At 49.1% G+C, this 17954-nt stretch overlaps 1 protein-coding gene across 10 annotated transcripts in view; it reads right to left on the reverse strand.

Annotated features, from left to right (window-relative positions):
• The window catches only part of mybpc1 (myosin binding protein C1), a 141964-nt gene that overhangs the window by 78235 nt on the left and 45775 nt on the right, over window positions 1–17954 (reverse strand). For 9 of the 10 annotated variants that reach the window (XM_073059766.1, XM_073059765.1, XM_073059763.1 and 6 more), the window contains 5 exons: window positions 16857–16898; window positions 10002–10106; window positions 9280–9428; window positions 3305–3422; window positions 1360–1408 (listed from right to left, as the gene is read on the reverse strand). In XM_073059766.1, coding sequence (XP_072915867.1) covers window positions 1360–1408; window positions 3305–3422; window positions 9280–9428; window positions 10002–10106; window positions 16857–16898 — 463 coding nt within the window. The remainder of the gene's footprint in view (window positions 1–1359; window positions 1409–3304; window positions 3423–9279; window positions 9429–10001; window positions 10107–16856; window positions 16899–17954) is intronic. The other variant, XM_073059768.1, reaches the window with a different exon arrangement.

The following is a 17954-nucleotide window of genomic DNA, read 5'->3' on the forward strand; positions in this document are numbered from 1 at the left end:
TTTGTGAAAAATGTAACATGTACTTGTCAATTAGAGGGCCAGTACAGCAAATTAGTAACTGCACTAATGTTTCACTGCGTCCATTCACTGAATTCCCTAAAACAACATTGTTGCTCAACCGGAACGTGACTGAAAGATTCCAAGAGTGTGTCTAGAGGGGAAGAGACTGTTACCAGTGAACCAGTGACAGGAGACACCGGTTCAAAACCAGAACCAGGAAGAAGATGAAAATTACTTTTAAATGGCAGCTTCTGGGATATTTAATTAATCTGTTGCCTGCTTGAAGGGGAACTTTCCAAAATTGAACTGGATGGTGTACAACTCAGATCATCTGACAATCTACAATCTCGATGGTTCTGTATCTGTTTCAGTGGGGCTCCATTTTCCACTCTTCCTCTCACTGCCTGGAGCCTGTTCCCCACTCTTCATCTCACTCTGGGCCTGTTCTCCACTCTCCCTCTCAGCCCTCAGGGTCTGTTCCCCACTCTCCCTCTCATTCTGGGCCTGTTTCCCACTCTCCCTCTCACCCTTGGACCTGCTTCCAATCTTCATCTCACTCAGGGTCTACAGTTCCCAACCCTTTCTCTCTCTCACACTTCCTGGGGTTTGATCCCCACTCACTCTCTCACTCTGGGCCTACTCTCCCTCCCACCCTTGGACCTGTTTCTCACTTTCACTCTCATCTGGGCTTTTCCCTCTCTCCCTTTCTCTCTGGGCCTGTCCCTATTCTCCATCTCAGGCCTGTTTTCCACTCCTCCACTTACTCTGGACTTGTTGCCCTCTCTCCCTTTTTCTCTGGGCCTGTCTCTACCCTCTTTCTCAACCTGGGGCCTGTTTCCCACTTTCCCTCTCACTGCCTGGGCCTGTCCCCAATGTCCCTCTCACTCCGGTCATGTTCCACACTCTCTCTCTCTCACTCACTCCATGCCTGTTATCTACTCTCCTGCTCATCCTGGGGCCTGTTCCCCACTCTCCCTTGCCCTCTGTTTCCTGTCATCCCTTTAAACATCTTAAAAATGTAACATCTTTAAAAAGAGTGAATAAAAATTGTGTTATATTATGAACAGAATATCTGGCAACCTAGAAAATCCATTTTAACACTTCCACCCATGCCCTGAGAGTGACAGTAAGGCAGTCTAGTTATCCTTTAAACATAGATTGTGTAACTACTTCACACGGATGTATTGTGAGGGGGGGGGGGGAATGAGAGGGAGTGGAAGGTATTGGGGTGGCAGAATGGGATAGGGCTGTTGTGGGGAAGAAAGAGCACCAGGGAACACAGTTGTCAGTTGTATGAAAGACTTCACGTCAAGGAATAACGAGAGTTTGGTGTACTGCGGAAGTGCTGATGTAGTTTACCTGCGTTTAAAAGCAGCTCGGATGTCAATCTGCTGAACCTCTGGGGCTTCTGAAAGGAAAATACACACAGGGTGAAACGTCAGAGTCAGGTTTGTTATCAATGACGTACAGTATGCCGTGACATTGTCATTTTGCAGCAGCAGTGCACTGCAAGGGTTAAATGTGACTCCAAGTTACAATAAGAAATACAACAAAATAATTCAGTAGTGGAGAAAGGGAGTACAATAGTGAGGTAGTGTAGTGCTCACATACCATTTGGTTCCTAAGGTTGTCATAGTCAGGAGTGATAGTGGGGATAAGCTCCCACTGCCTATAAAGTGCTCCAGATGGCGTGCGACTCTAACAGCCTTTGACACCCAAGTTCAACTCTTGGCCTTCACGTGTGGCCTAGCTACTAGGCCCAGCGGAACTGTTTCTACTGACAAGAGAATGGGCAAAGTTGGACCTCTGGCGCCTCAAAGCCAGTTGCTTTGGGCAGGTGGGGCTCATCAGCCTTGGACGGCAGCCCGCCCAGGAGAGGGAAAACTCTGATTTTAAACCTCCGCTGCCTTGTGGCCATACCCACCCGTGGGAAAGGCTTCGGGAGTAAACCCTGAGGAAGAAATCCGGAGCCGGGGTCCCTTAAGGTAGTTTGATGTTGTTTACAACTTCACTCTGGCAACCTCTGCGATGACATTGGTGCAAAGCTGTATTGGCACTTGCCCTTCCCTTGGACTACATCAGTGACGTGGAGAGGGGAACCCGCTGCATGGGCAACAGCCGGTTCTTCAAACCTTCCCTGGAGAGGATGCAGACCACCAGAGGTGCAAACCCACAATCCCCTGGGATCGATGGCTGCTGATGATGATAGGCCATTTAGAAATCTGATGGCCTCGTTTTCCTAAAGGGATGCAGCCCTCACTATGTAAGTCCACAATCTGGAGAGCCAATTTTGAGGATTGATAGATTAAAAAAAATAGAGTCATAGAAAAGCACAGCACAGAAACAGGCCCTTCAGTCCATCTAGTCCGTGCTGAAAACTATTTAAACTGCCTACTCCCATTAACCTGCACCGGGACCATAGGCTTCCATACCCCTACCATCCATGAACCTATTCAAACTTCTCTTAAACATTGAAATCGAGCTTGCATACACCACTTGTACTTTCAGCTCATTCCACACACTCATAACCCTCTGAGTGAAGAAGTTTCCCCTCATGTTCCCCTTAAACTTTTTGCCTTTCACCCTTAGCCCATATCTCCGGTTGTAGTCCTACCCGACCTCAGTGGAAATTTTAAAACAATCTTGTTTGCTGAAGTGTCCATGGCTGTAACTGGATTTCAGCAGTAGCTGTCCCAGATAGGAATACCTAATGATTCTGTTTGTAGTTGCACACAAAGAGTCGCCACTTATTGGCACCATCTTTTCTTTTTCATAATGGCAAAGACCATTTACTCTTCAAGTCTCTGCGGACCACTTGTAAATCTGTTTAATGGAGGAAGTTGGTACATATTGGTACAGCGAAGGAACAGCCAAGAACATTTCTCAGAACCTCTGTGTTGCCCAGGGAGTGTGTAAGAGAATGGTACTGAAAAGTATAATTGTCCTGTTCACGGGAAGATGGCTGGGAGCAATTTCTGTGCTCTGGATTTTTTGTGGTTTGGCATGAGGAAGGTCCCATAGTGCTGAGTATTTAATATTTCAGTACTACTGGAGTAATATATTCTTCTCCATTTAAGTAATTCATTACGCATTATATGTATGAATAAGTGAATTACATACATCATCGCAATACCACGTGATACGTGCGTACTATACTTAAAGCAAAGACAAAGTTATACCAGTATTTTGGACTCCACACATATTCCTTTGAAATAACAATGTTTTGAAGTTACAAAACTCAACAAAAAGGAGCTGACTAAAGAGTTTACACCTGTAAATGGAATTTTACGATAAAGTTCCTCACCTTTGACTTCCAGGTCAAAGGTACAGCTGTCAAACTTGTCCTTCCAGGTCACCTCACAGCGATAATTTCCAGCATAGTTCTCCTTCGCTTTGATAATTTGCATTTCAAAAGTGTGAATCTGTAATTAAAGAAAAGAAGATTTTTTTGTACAATGGGAGGGTGAGAGGTTTGCTCACAGTGGGACGTGAAGCACAGAAAGCAGGTGAAAGTGGCTCAGAGAGGCATTGCCTCAGAAAGACCCCCACTATCCAGACCAGACCACCTTCTCACACCTACCATCAGGCAGGAGGTACAGAACCCTGAGGCCCCACATCACCAGGCTCAGGAACAACTACTTCCCTTCAACCATCAGGTTATTGAATCGACTGACACAACCCTAACTCCTCCTCAACAACGGAACATTACAGACCAACTCTTGCACTACCATGGACGTGTTTATTTATTAAGAAAGTTTCCACCTGTATGGAGGGGGCACTGCTCAGGACTGGAAAAAGCTGAAAAAAGTTGCAACCTCAGTTAGCTCCACCATGGGAACCAGGCTCACCAGCATTGAGGACACCTTCAAAAGTCGATGCCTCAGAAAGGTGGTGATGCACCATCAATAACTCTCTGAGACGTGAGGCGAGATATAGGCTTTTATTGACTGGAAGAAAGAACAAGCAGCAATTGACCACCATACTACATCCTGGAGACTGAGGGCTGGGCTCAGGCCTCAATCGCCTTTATACAGGGGTCTGTGGGAGGAGCCACAGGAGCAGTCAGCAGGGCGGGGGGGGGGGCGTGTCCAGACAGGTATATGTAGTTCACCACAGGCGGCATCCATCATTACGGACCCCCATCACACAGGACATGCCCTCTTCTCGTTGTTACCATTGGGAAGGAGGTACAGGAGCCTGAATACACACACTCAAGGTTTCAGGAACAGCTTCTTCCTCTCTGCCATCAGATTTCTGAATGGACATTGAATCCATGAACACTACCCCACTACTTTCTTTTTCTCTTTTGGCAATACTTATTTAAGTTAACTTTATAGTAAATTATGATTATTATTATTATGTTTTAATTTGTACTGTTGCTGCATAACAAAAAATTTCATGACATAGGCCGGTGGTATGAAACCTGATTCTGAGATACAGCGCGGTAACAGGCCCTCCCAGCGCAATGAGCCCGCACCTCCCATTACACCCATGTGACCAACAAACCTACTAACCCTTACATCTCTGGACTGTGGGAGGAAACCGGAGCACCCGGAGGAAATCCACACATTCACAGGGAGAACGTACAGACTCCTTACTGACAGCGGTGGGAATTGAACCTGGGTCACAGTAAAGCATTGCACTAACCACTACTCTACCTTGCCACCCTAAAGTATGTGCCGAAACCAGGGATTGAACTGGAGACTGAGCCATTTCAAACTCAGCAGCTCAGTATTTTCCTTCCTCACTGTATGGGGTAATTTTTATGTATGTACAGTCGATACTGTGTGTCTGATAGCTGGATGCTGGTTTTTCATTACACCTGTGCCTCATTGTCCTTGTGCAGCGAACGAATGAACCTCAGGCTTGTATAGTGACATATTTGTACTTCAATAATAAATTTACTTTGAACTGTGTGCAATCCAGCACGGACGCAGAGGTGGTGTGGCGTGGCTGACCCTCTCGTTGGTGCCACCCTCCAGTGTTCCCTTGGTGAAAGGAAAGCTGGATTGCTTGCCTGCATGCGTTCATCTACCAACTACCGGGAACTATATGTTCTTGCCAATAAAACCCACACACCACCAGTTCACAGCACATGACACTCAGGGACCTGGGCTATATTATGTATTTCTCTGGCTGTGATTACTGCTACCTTACATGTGCCTTGTGCTGTGTGTGAGTGTCGGTACTGTGTTTTGCACCCTGACCCGGAGTAACGTTGTTTCGTTTGGCTGTATTCATGTATGGTTAAAGGACAACTAAACTTGAATTTGAACTTGAACATGGATTGTCTTTATTCACCATATACATCGACAGATATCTGCACTGCGACGCACAGGAGGGCTCTACATGGGTAGTTAAAACTGATAAACACATCAGCGACACGGGCCTACTTTGCCATCGAGGACACACTCAGTGGCCACTTTCTAACACACCCTCCTCTACATGATCACTGAGTGTGTGCTCACGGTCTTCTGCTGCTGTAGCCCATTCACCTCAAGGTTCGATAGATGCTCAAAGTCATTCAGAGATGCTCAAAGTCCAAAAATTCGAAAGTTCACAGTAAAATTTATTATCAGAGTACATGCACGTCACCACATACAACCCTGAGATTCTTTTTCTGTGGGTTTTCTCAGCAAACCTATAGCACAGTAACTGTGAACTGTAAACATCAGGAACCGTTAACTTCAAACAAACTGTGCAAATGCAGAGATAAATAAATAGCAATGAACTACAAGCATGAAATAACAAGATAACAGAGTCCTTAACTGAGTGTAGCTATCCTCTTGTTGTTCAAAAGCCTGATAGCTGAGGGGTAGTAACTGTTCTTGAACCTGATGGAGCAAGTCCTGAGGCTTTTGTAGCTTCTGCCTGATGGCAACAGCAAGAAAAGAGCATGGCCAGGGTGGTGAGGATCTCTGATGATGGATGCTGTTCTTCTCCAGTAACGCTTCATGTAGATTTGCTCAGTGGTTGGGAGGGTTTTACCCGTGTTGTACTGGGTCGAATCCACTACCTTTTGTAGGATTTCCTGCTCAAACACATTGGTGTTCCCATAGCAGGCCATAATGCAGCCAGTCAGCACACTTTCCACCACACGCCTAGGTTTTCATTGATGTGCCGAATCCCCCGCAGACTCTTGAGGAAGTAGAGGTGCTGTTGTGCTTTCTTCACGATAATATTTAAATGATGGGTCCAGGACAGGTCTTCTGAGGGAGTGAATTTAAAGTTACTGACTCTCCACTTATGACCTTTCATGGACCTCTGGATTCCCTCTCCTCAAGTCTACAATCAGTTCCTTGGTCTTATTGACCGAGTGAGAGGTTGTTGTCTTTACATCACTCAGCGAAATGTCCAATCTCCCTCCTGTATGCTGATTCATCCCCACCTTTGATACAGCCCACAAGGCATTTTTGCCTGCAGACTTGCCTCTCACTGGATTGTTTTTGTTTGTGTTTTTTATCATTCTCTGTAAGCTCCTGAGACTGTTGTGAAAGCCCCAGGAGATCAGCAGTTTCTGAGATACTCAAACCACCCTGTTTGGTCCCAACAATCATTCCACAGCCAAAGTTACTTAGATCGCATTTCTTCCCCATTCTGATTTTTGGTCTGAACAACAAATGAACATCTTGATCACGTCTGCATGCTTTAATGCATTGAGTTGCTAGCACACGATTGGCTGATTAGCCATTTGCATTAATAAGCAGGTATACAGGAGTACCTAATAAAGATGCCACGGAGTATATATACAGAAAGGTGCTGGAAAAGGGCCAGTAACATCATGAAGGATCCCACCCACCCTGCTCACGGACTGTTTGTCCCACTCCCATCAGGGAGGAGGCTATGCAACATCCATGCCACAACCATCAGGCTCAAAAACAGATCCTATCCCCCAGCAGCAAGGCTGATCAACACCTCCACCCAATAAACCATCCCTCCACACCCACAACCACCACTACATACTCTTCATCTGGCGTCACTTTATGTACATGCAATCAAAGTTCCAAGTACATTTATTGTCAAAGTATGTATACATTATACAACCTTGTGATTTGTCTCCTCACAGGCAGCAGCTAAACAAAGAAACCCAAAAGAACCCGGTAAAAAGCTGACCGTCAAACACCCGCCGTGCAGAGAAGAAAACAAATTATGCAAATAATAAACGCAAGCCAATACCGATAGTCCGCAGACCCTGCGTACAGCATAGAGCGGAGCAGCGAGCGGAACCAGCCCAACCTCGCCTCAGGACCTGACACCCTGACCTTTTCAATCAGGCCCAGTGCCTAAATCACTACATTGTGCTTTTATAGGATTGCTTTTATATTTATTGCGCTTTTAGCTCTTTATGCTCGTGTTTTTTATGCTGCATCAGATCCGGAGTAACAATCATTTATTTTGTTCTCCTTTACCCTGGTGTACTGGAGAATGACAATAAATAGCCTTGAATCCTGAATTGTGAATTTGTTGTGCTGTGTTGCTCAGGGCTGACATGCAACAAAAAACAATGTTCAACTGCCTTAAAGAATGAAGAGTTATATAACATACAAAGTATGGCAAGAGGGCAAGAAGCTGTTCCACTTCTTCTGAAACTTGAGAGAAACGCTGGTGGAATTTGGAAACTGGCACATTTATTCATAAGGAACCAGCTCAGCAGACCCAAGGTCAGCACTGAGACAGGTCTCACCAAGCTGAGGTCAGGGAAACCATTGGAACAGTGACCAGTCCTGACGATCAGTGGATATTCTTTCCAAATTAAAACTCATGGAGTGAAGGAACCAAAACAGAAAAAGATTCTACAAAAACTCCTAAATGCATTTGGAAATATCTGGATGGAATGTGGAATGCAGACTGTGATACCGGGACAAAACCAACTTAAAAATAGTCCCATATGACAGCACTTATTCACTTGGTTATATAAATCCCAAGTTCCTTTCATGCCCTGTGGCTCACAGCTGAGAATAATTTACCCTGGCACGTGTCTGTTGGTGGTTATTTGGAGAATAGAGCAGCAGAATAAACACTGGAAGATCTGACTTCTCTGAACTCTGCTCCAGGAATGGGAAGGATGGCTGGCATCTTAAACACAAGGTATTCTGCAGGTGCTGGAAATCCACACACAAAATGCTGGAAGAACTCGGTAGCGTAGTGGTTAGTGCGACACTATTACAGCTCAGGGCATCAGAGTTAGGAGTTTAATTCCAGCGTCCCCTGTCAGAAAGTTTGAACATTCTTCCTGTCAGCACATCTGCTTCCTCCAAGTTCTCCAGCTTCCTTCCACTGTCCAAAGAAGTACCGGTTAGTAGATTAATTAGTCACTAATAAATTGTCCTGTCATTAGGCTAGGGTTAAATCAGGGGTTTTGGGCAGTGTGGATCTTAGGGCCAGAAGGGTCTGTTCCACACTGCATCTCTAAATAAAAATAAAAATAACTCCATTTTAAAAAGGTCAGCAGGTCAGGCAGAATCTATGGAGGGGAATAAGCAGTCTCTGTTTTGGGCCAAGACCCTTCGTCAGGATTGGACTGAATCTTAGACTTCTTTGTTAAGCCATTTGCTTGCAAAGGGTTGGATGTTGGCATTACCAATCTCTGCTCCCTGTTGTTGCATTTTGCAGTGGCTTTGCAGAGAGCCACAGCAAAAGTCCAGAGTGTGGTGGACGCCGCTCGGCTCACTGCGGAAACTAGCCTTCCCTCCTCAGTAAAGCACCCAGGATAATCCAAGACCCTATCCACTCGGGCCATTTTCTCTTCTCCCCTGTCCCATTGGGCAGAAGATAAATGGCTTGAAAGCATCCTGTTGAAGGGTCTTGGCCTGAAACATCAATTGCTTAAAGTTCAAAGATCAAAGTGCATTTATTATCGAAGTATTTATACCATGGACAACCTTGAGTTTCATCTCCTTGCCAGTAGCCACAAAACAAAGAAATATGTGCAATAGAATCCATGAAACCCCCCCCACACCACACCACAAAGACCATCAGACGTTCATTGTGCGAAAAAAAGAATAAATGTGTGCGGACAATATGAAAGCAAACAGCTACAGAACATGAACTACAGAATCCCCAACTGGGAGTCTACAGTCATGGAGCCAACTCAGGAATCCGATTGCTGCGGATCAAAGGTACGGAGCCAGCTCAGCACTGACAGCACTCTTCTCCATAGATGCTGACCGACCTGCTGAGTTCCTCCAGCATCCTGTGTGTTTCCCCAAGCAGGAACTCCTCTTTACAAAAACATCAAGAGAAACAGAAACCAAGCAGACAAGTGGACATTCATCTTACCCTGGTGATTCTGTCGAAGGATTCTTTCAGTTGAAGGTGTTTGCCTGCCTTACTGGCAAGGTCCAGCCATTTGCCCTTGAACCACTTGGCGTTTGGCTTGCGCAGTAGATCCTTGGCTTCCACCTTCGCCACGAAGGTGATGTCGCCACCTTCAAAGAGAAAGTTTCACACATCTCATCACTGGAGTATAAAAAGGAAGAACAGGGACTCCGCAGGGCCCCTGTCATTCAGATGAAAGTTCAACCTGTGTCTGAGTTTCCAAATTCAACACCTCATGCTTATATGAATGAAACTGCTTTTGCTCAGCTCACTTCTTCAGCCAATCAAGACCCTCCTGGAATTCAGTTTCTTTTGTTATTTATTTACTTAGAGATACAGACTGGCCTTTTGAACCATGTCACCCCTGCAACCCCCAACAACCCCCATTTAACGCTAACCTAATCACGGGACAACTTACAATGACCAATTGACCTACCTGGTATGCCTTCGGACTGTGGGATGAAACCCGAGCACTTGGAGAAAATCCAAGCATTCTATGGGAGGACGTACAGAGACTCCTTACAGTGGACACCAGTATTGACCTAACCACTGCGCTCCTGTGATGCCCATTTTTGGTGACCTTCCTCACTGTCCACTCTACCACCTATTTTAGTGTCACCTGCAACCGTTCCAGCCAGCTAAAGGGCCGAAGGGTATTCCTGGGGCTGGCACTGGAAACTCACCCACAGCGACAGTCCCACTCTGTGGCTTCTCAATAAACAGAGTTGAGCGATTGGTATTGTCCAGTTTCTCGGCCTCCTCTGTCGATCCTTCTCCAGAGGACCACACTGCGGTCAGGAAGTAAAGGAAAACGAGTTATAATCCCTGCAATGATCCTGAAATATTGCCTCCTGTTCATTTCATACTCTCCTTTCCAAGCTCCTTCGCTTGCGCTGTTAAAACATAGGTTAGCAATGGGATAGAATCAGTCGCAGTAATGTTGGTTATGGAGAATGACAGGAATGAGAATGAGGACGGACCACTTCGTGTTACCATGACACCGACCTGGATGGAATAAGACAAACGGCTTGTGAGTTCACACACGAGCAATCACACAGTGACTGTCACCGTAGGCAGCAATGCATCCCTCTGCAGAAAACAAGTGAAGGCTCTCTTCCAAAACAGAAACGTTTTCCCTGAGGTAGATTTAAGGGACACCCGGGGGTGACTATTTTCCAGAGAGTGGTGGGTATAGAATCTTGGAAGGCCTAGATAGAGTGGACATGGAGAGGATGTTTCCAATAGTGGGAGGGTCTGGGACCAGAAGGCACAGCCTCAGAATAGAGGGACATCCATTTAGAGCCAAGATGAGGAGGAATTTCTTTAGTCAGAGGGTGGTGTATCTGCGAAATTCTTTGCCACAGATGTTGTGGAGGCCAAGTCATTGGGATGGGTTCTTGATTAATCAAGGCATTGAAGGCTATGAGCAGAAGACAGGAGAATGGGGTTGGAAGGGCTAGTCAATCGGCCATGATGGAATGCTGGAGCAGACTCAATGGACTGAATGGCCCAACTCTGCTCCTATGTCTTATGATTTTCCAGAGTTGATGTGGCTCCCTGGGAGGCTGGGGTCAGTAGAGGGAAGCGATGATTCAGGGTCACATGGAGATGCGGGTTAGGACCAGCTGGAGGTTGGCGGTTTGTGTGTTGGGTGAGAGAGCCAAGTTGCTGTTGAGCGGTAGAATGCACTTGGAGATCTGAATGGCCTGCCTGTGATGAATTTCCGAGTGTTTTACCACTACCAAGAGCTGTGATTGGTGTTGGTTGGAGATGATTCTGGTCGTGTGGTGTGACATCACTAAAGACCCACTCCAGAAAGGCCATGCCCTCTTCTCACTCCTACCATCAGGATGGAGGTACAGGAACCTTAGGTCCCACACCACCAGGTTCAGGAACAATTATTACCCTGCAACTGATCCAGTATGGATCACTTCACTCACCAAACTCTGAACTGATTCTATAGCTTATGGACTCACTTTCAAGGACTCTCCCACTCACATTCTCAGCACTTATATTTTCACAATTTGCCTTCTTTTGCACATTGGTTGTCTGGACCAGTTTGTGGATAGGAAAGGGTTAGTGGGATATGGACCAAGTGAGGCCAGCTGAGAAAGGCACCTGGGTCAGCATAGGCGAATTGGGCCTAAGGGCCCATTTCCATGGTGTATAATTCTAGACCATGACAAGGCACAGCAGTGTCAGAGAGGAGACCTGACCGAAGCTTGTAAAAGACAAGTTATAGATAGGACAGGCGGCCAGGAACTTTTGTCCCAAGTTAGGAATAATAAGTATTAAAGAACATAGTTTGAAGATGAGAGGGGGATAGTTTTAAGGAGATTTATGAGGTTTTTTTAAACACAGTAAATGGCAAAAGCCTGGACTGTGGTGGGTTCAGATACAACAGAGATGTTTAAGGGGCATTTAGACAGATTCATGCCAGACAGAGAATAGAGGGGTATGGACGTGTGTGGGCAAACAGCATGTTTAAGTTGTCACCCTGCTCGGTACAGACTGTGCTGAACTGTTCTCTCTTCAATGTTCAGCCAGCAGGAGGTTATGGCACAAGACAAAAAATGGCATGAGGTTTCTGTCAGGCCTGCACAGACAGGAATTTCCCAGTCCTCACCTCCTCTCATTACCAACTCATCACCTGCAGCCTATTTAAACCCAGCTCTCATTCACAATCCGTGTTCATTCATCGAACCAGCTAGCCTCAAGCAGTTGCTTCTAGCCTTCAGTTACCTTTTTTGCCTGGTTGATTTAAGTATCTGTTCTCTCGTGCTGTGGCCCCTCGTGGAAGTTTATTATTAAAGTGATCACTCTCTGCTAAACCTTTGCTTCTGCTCTGCATTTGAAGCAAGCTTCCTCCACATTCCCCGACAGTTTCAGAAGGCTTAGAAATTTTAGTGTTATAAAACTACCTAGATGGAATCAATTCTTAACGAGAATATGTTCATCTGCCTGGCTCATCCTTTTAAAGAAGGATTTGTGTTTTTTATCCAGTGTGTGGTTTCTGGATGCCGGATAGTTTGGATAACTTTTGCTTCAGTGCTGGTGGAATGACCGTGACCATAAGAGGGAGGTTAGACTGGCCTTGTCACACACCGTGAGCTGCTTCAGCTCCGAGCAGGGTTTCCAAACATTTTTTATGCCATGGACCAATACCATGAAACATGGGTCTGTGGGCCCCAGGCTGGGAGTCCCTGGAAGCCTCAGAGTATTCACTGCCTTAGTAAAGATATTCCAGGTTCCAGAGAAATGCACACCTTCCCCTGGAGAAACACAGCAGGTCAGGCAGCATCTATGGAGGGGAATAAACTGTCAATGTATTGGGCTGAGACCCTTCATCAGGACTGGAAAGGAAGAGGGAAGAAGACAGAATAAGGAGGTGGGCTGGGGGGAAGGAGAACAAGCTGGCAGGTGATAGTGAGACCAGGTAGTTGGGCAGGTGATAGTGAGACCAGGTGAGGGGGAAGTTGATAGTGAGACCAGGTGAGGGGGAAGGTGATAGTGAGACCAGGTGAGGGGGAAGGTAATAGTGAGACCAGGTGAGGGGGAAGGTGATAGTGAGATCAGGTGAGGGGGAAGGTGATAGTGAGACCAGGTGAGGGGGAAGGTAATAGTGAGACCAGGTGAGGGGGAAGGTGATAGTGAGATCAGGTGAAGGGGAAGGTGATTGTGAGACCAGGTGAGGGGGAAGGTAATAGTGAGACCAGGTGAAGGGGAAGGTGATAGTGAGATCAGGTGAAGGGGAAGGTGGGTGGGCAGGTGATGGTGAGACCAGGTGAGGGGGAAGGTGGGTGGGCAGGTGATGGTGAGACCAGGTGAGGGGGAAGGTGGGTGGGCAGGTGATGGTGAGACCAGGTGAGGGGGAAGGTGGGTGGGCAGGTGATAGTGAGACCAGGTGACGGGGAAGGTGGGTGGGCAGGTGATGGTGAGGCCAGGTGAGGGGGAAGGTGGGTGGGCAGGTGATAGTGAGACCAGGTGAGGGGGAAGGTGGGTGGGCAGGTGATGGTGAGACCAGGTGAGGGGGAAGGTGGGTGGGCAGGTGATGGTGAGACCAGGTGAGGGGGAAGGTGGGTGGGCAGGTGATGGTGAGACCAGGTGAGGGGGAAGGTGGGTGGGCAGGTGATGGTGAGACCAGGTGAGGGGGAAGGTGGGTGGGCAGGTAATAGTGAGACCAGGTGAGGGGGAAGGTGGGTGGGCAGGTAATAGTGAGACCAGGTGAGGGGAAAGGTGGGTGGGCAGGTGATAGTGAGACCAGGTGAGGGGGAAGGTGGGTGGGCAGGTGATGGTGAGGCCAGGTGAGGGGGAAGGTGGGTGGGCAGGTGATGGTGAGACCAGGTGAGGGGGAAGGTGGGTGGGCAGGTGATAGTGAGACCAGGTGAGGGGGAAGGTGGGTGGGCAGGTGATAGTGAGACCAGGTGAGGGGGAAGGGGGACAAGCTGGCAGGTGATGGTGAGACCAGGTGAGGGGGAAGGTGGGTGGGCAGGTGATAGTGAGACCAGGTGAGGGGGAAGGGGGACAAGCTGGCAGGTGATGGTGAGACCAGGTGAGGGGGAAGGTGGGTGGGCAGGTGATGGTGAGACCAGGTGAGGGGGAAGGTGGGTGGGCAGGTGATGGTGAGACCAGGTGAGGGGGAAGGTGGGTGGGCAGGTGATGGTGAGGCCAGGTGAGGGGGAAGGTGGGTGGGCAGGTGATGGTGAGACCAGGTGAGGGGGAAGGTGGGTGGGCAGGTGATGGTGAGGCCAGGAGAGGGGGAAGGTGGGTGGGCAGGTGATGGTGAGACCAGGTGAGGGGGAAGGTGGGTGGGCAGGTGATGGTGAGACCAGGTGAGGGGGAAGGTGGGTGGGCAGGTGATGGTGTGACCAGGTGAGGGGGAAGGTGGGTGGGCAGGTGATGGTGAGACCAGGTGAGGGGGAAGGTGGGTGGGCAGGTGATGGTGAGGCCAGGTGAGGGGGAAGGTGGGTGGGCAGGTGATGGTGAGACCAGGTGAGGGGGAAGGTGGGTGGGCAGGTGATGGTGTGACCAGGTGAGGGGGAAGGTGGGTGGGCAGGTGATGGTGAGACCAGGTGAGGGGGAAGGTGGGTGGGCAGGTGATGGTGTGACCAGGTGAGGGGGAAGGTGGGTGGGCAGGTGATGGTGAGACCAGGTGAGGGGGAAGGTGGGTGGGCAGGTGATGGTGAGGCCAGGTGAGGGGGAAGGTGGGTGGGCAGGTGATGGTGAGACCAGGTGAGGGGGAAGGTGGGTGGGCAGGTGATGGTGAGACCAGGTGAGGGGGAAGGTGGGTGGGCAGGTGATGGTGTGACCAGGTGAGGGGGAAGGTGGGTGGGCAGGTGATGGTGAGACCAGGTGAGGGGGAAGGTGGGTGGGCAGGTGATGGTGAGACCAGGTGAGGGGGAAGGTGGGTGGGCAGGTGATGGTGAGACCAGGTGAGGGGGAAGGTGGGTGGGCAGGTGATAGTGAGACCAGGTGACGGGGAAGGTGGGTGGGCAGGTGATGGTGAGGCCAGGTGAGGGGGAAGGTGGGTGGGCAGGTGATAGTGAGACCAGGTGAGGGGGAAGGTGGGTGGGCAGGTGATGGTGAGACCAGGTGAGGGGGAAGGTGGGTGGGCAGGTGATGGTGAGACCAGGTGAGGGGGAAGGTGGGTGGGCAGGTGATGGTGAGACCAGGTGAGGGGGAAGGTGGGTGGGCAGGTGATGGTGAGACCAGGTGAGGGGGAAGGTGGGTGGGCAGGTAATAGTGAGACCAGGTGAGGGGGAAGGTGGGTGGGCAGGTAATAGTGAGACCAGGTGAGGGGAAAGGTGGGTGGGCAGGTGATAGTGAGACCAGGTGAGGGGGAAGGTGGGTGGGCAGGTGATGGTGAGGCCAGGTGAGGGGGAAGGTGGGTGGGCAGGTGATGGTGAGACCAGGTGAGGGGGAAGGTGGGTGGGCAGGTGATAGTGAGACCAGGTGAGGGGGAAGGTGGGTGGGCAGGTGATAGTGAGACCAGGTGAGGGGGAAGGGGGACAAGCTGGCAGGTGATGGTGAGACCAGGTGAGGGGGAAGGTGGGTGGGCAGGTGATAGTGAGACCAGGTGAGGGGGAAGGGGGACAAGCTGGCAGGTGATGGTGAGACCAGGTGAGGGGGAAGGTGGGTGGGCAGGTGATGGTGAGACCAGGTGAGGGGGAAGGTGGGTGGGCAGGTGATGGTGAGACCAGGTGAGGGGGAAGGTGGGTGGGCAGGTGATGGTGAGGCCAGGTGAGGGGGAAGGTGGGTGGGCAGGTGATGGTGAGACCAGGTGAGGGGGAAGGTGGGTGGGCAGGTGATGGTGAGGCCAGGTGAGGGGGAAGGTGGGTGAGCAGGTGATGGTGAGACCAGGTGAGGGGGAAGGTGGGTGGGCAGGTGATGGTGAGACCAGGTGAGGGGGAAGGTGGGTGGGCAGGTGATGGTGAGACCAGGTGAGGGGGAAGGTGGGTGGGCAGGTGATGGTGTGACCAGGTGAGGGGGAAGGTGGGTGGGCAGGTGATGGTGAGACCAGGTGAGGGGGAAGGTGGGTGGGCAGGTGATGGTGAGACCAGGTGAGGGGGAAAGTGGGTGGGCAGGTGATGGTGAGACCAGGTGAGGGGGAAGGTGGGTGGGCAGGTGATGGTGAGACCAGGTGAGGGGGAAGGTGGGTGGGCAGGTGATGGTGAGACCAGGTGAGGGGGAAGGTGGGTGGCTGGGGAAGGGGGATTATATGAGGAACTGGGATGGGGAGGGTGAAGAAATCAAGGGCTGAAGAAGAAGGAATCTGACAGAGTAGGGAGGTCCATGGAAGAAAGGGAAGGAGGGGGCCATTACAGGGAGGTGGTGGGCACAGAAGAGAAGGGGTGAGAAGGGAGCCAGAATGGGGAATGGAAAAAAGAGAGAAGCAGAAAGAGTCAAAATGAGCAGAAGTTGGAGAATTGTCAGGTTGGAGGCTACCCAAACGGAATAAGAGGTTTTGCTGTTCCAGCCCGAGAGTGAACTCATCACAGCCGTAGAGAAGGCCTGGACTGAAAGGTCAGAATGGGAATGGGGATAGGAATTAAAATGCTTGGTCACTAGCATATCCTGCCTTTTACCGTGGACAGAGCGAAGGTGCTCATCGAAGTGGTCCCCAGTCTGCATTGAATCTCACCAGTGTAAATGAGGCTGCACTGGGATAACCGGATACCGTAGATAACCCCCTGACAGACTTGCATGTGAAGGACTGTTTGTGACGCTGAATGGAGATGAGGGAAGAGGTGAATGGGCAGGTGTAGCATTTGTTACACTTGCAAGGATAATTGCCGGGAGGGAGTTTTGTGGGGAGTGACAAATGGACAGGAGAGACACATAGAGAGCAGTATCTATGGAAAGGAGAAGTGGGGACCCAGTCACCTTCTGCTGTGCTCCACAGTGCGGTTCCAAGATGAACAGCATGCACCATATCAGAGCTGGATCCGTGGGAACTGTGGTCATTTAATCAGTATCAACCCTAGGATGCATTACCATCTAGGTCGCCAGCCTAGTGATATGCTGTGTCAGAGACATACCCGAGTCCTTCCTCGCCGTGGCAGAATCTGGAGGCTTCTCCTCTGTTTTGGAAACAGAAATTGGTCAAAACTAATGTCCCAGACAGCGCGCACGCACACGCACACACACACACACACACACACACACACACACACACACACACACACACACACACACACACACACACACACACACACACACACACACACACACACACACACACACACACACACACACACAGTTCCGCCCTCCGAATGCCCACCACACTTTACTGCTTGCTCTGTATATCAATCCCCACCTTGAGGTTCATCTCTCAACTGATTCTACCCACAAACTGATTCATAAAAATGCTCAAAGAAGCCATGAACGGCGCGCTCTATGGGAATGGGAAGTTGAGTTGAAAGTTTTGTGATGGATGGAGTGAAGGTGGCTCAACGAAGCGGTCACCCAGTCCACTGACATAGAGGAGGCTGCACCGTCAGGACAACTGACAACCCCAACACACTCGCAGCTGAACCATTGACAAAGCGGTCGTCCAATCCAGCTATTTTTATTTCAGCAGATTATCAAAGAGAAGTCTTTCCATTTCTGGTGATTCCTGGCCTATTCAGTTACAAGCATATTAGCAACTCTAGCAATAAACTCTAACACCAACATGATGATTCGAAAGCAAATTGAACTGCTGACCAAAGTAAAACATTTATTTCTTTAATCTTGCTTTTTGTCTTTTATTTTCGTGTTTGCTCTTTACCTCATTGTAAAGCACTTTCAAACACAGTTGTTGTTATTATTATTATTATTATTATTGTTGTTGTTATAAGTTATTATTATTATTTTTTCTCAGCTCAAGCTGGTAAAACCTGAGGAACTTGATAAGCCAAGCAAGCTCATTTCTCAATTGCTGGGAACTTTCCGACTATTCTAGTCAAGTTATTGTGGCTTTCTGGGGATTTACATAGATATTGCTGTGTAGCCCTAATTGTGAAATACTATTGTGTAGTGACTTTGGGATGACACCAGATGTAGATAATGCTACTGGGACAATATATACATGTCCATGTTCCAAAGTCTTTCAACTTTTTCTTTTAATTCAGCATATCTAGTGTCCTTCACTTGAT

The sequence above is a fragment of the Hemitrygon akajei genome, chromosome 10, assembly GCF_048418815.1.
Source record: "Hemitrygon akajei chromosome 10, sHemAka1.3, whole genome shotgun sequence".
Lineage (NCBI taxonomy): Eukaryota > Metazoa > Chordata > Chondrichthyes > Myliobatiformes > Dasyatidae > Hemitrygon > Hemitrygon akajei.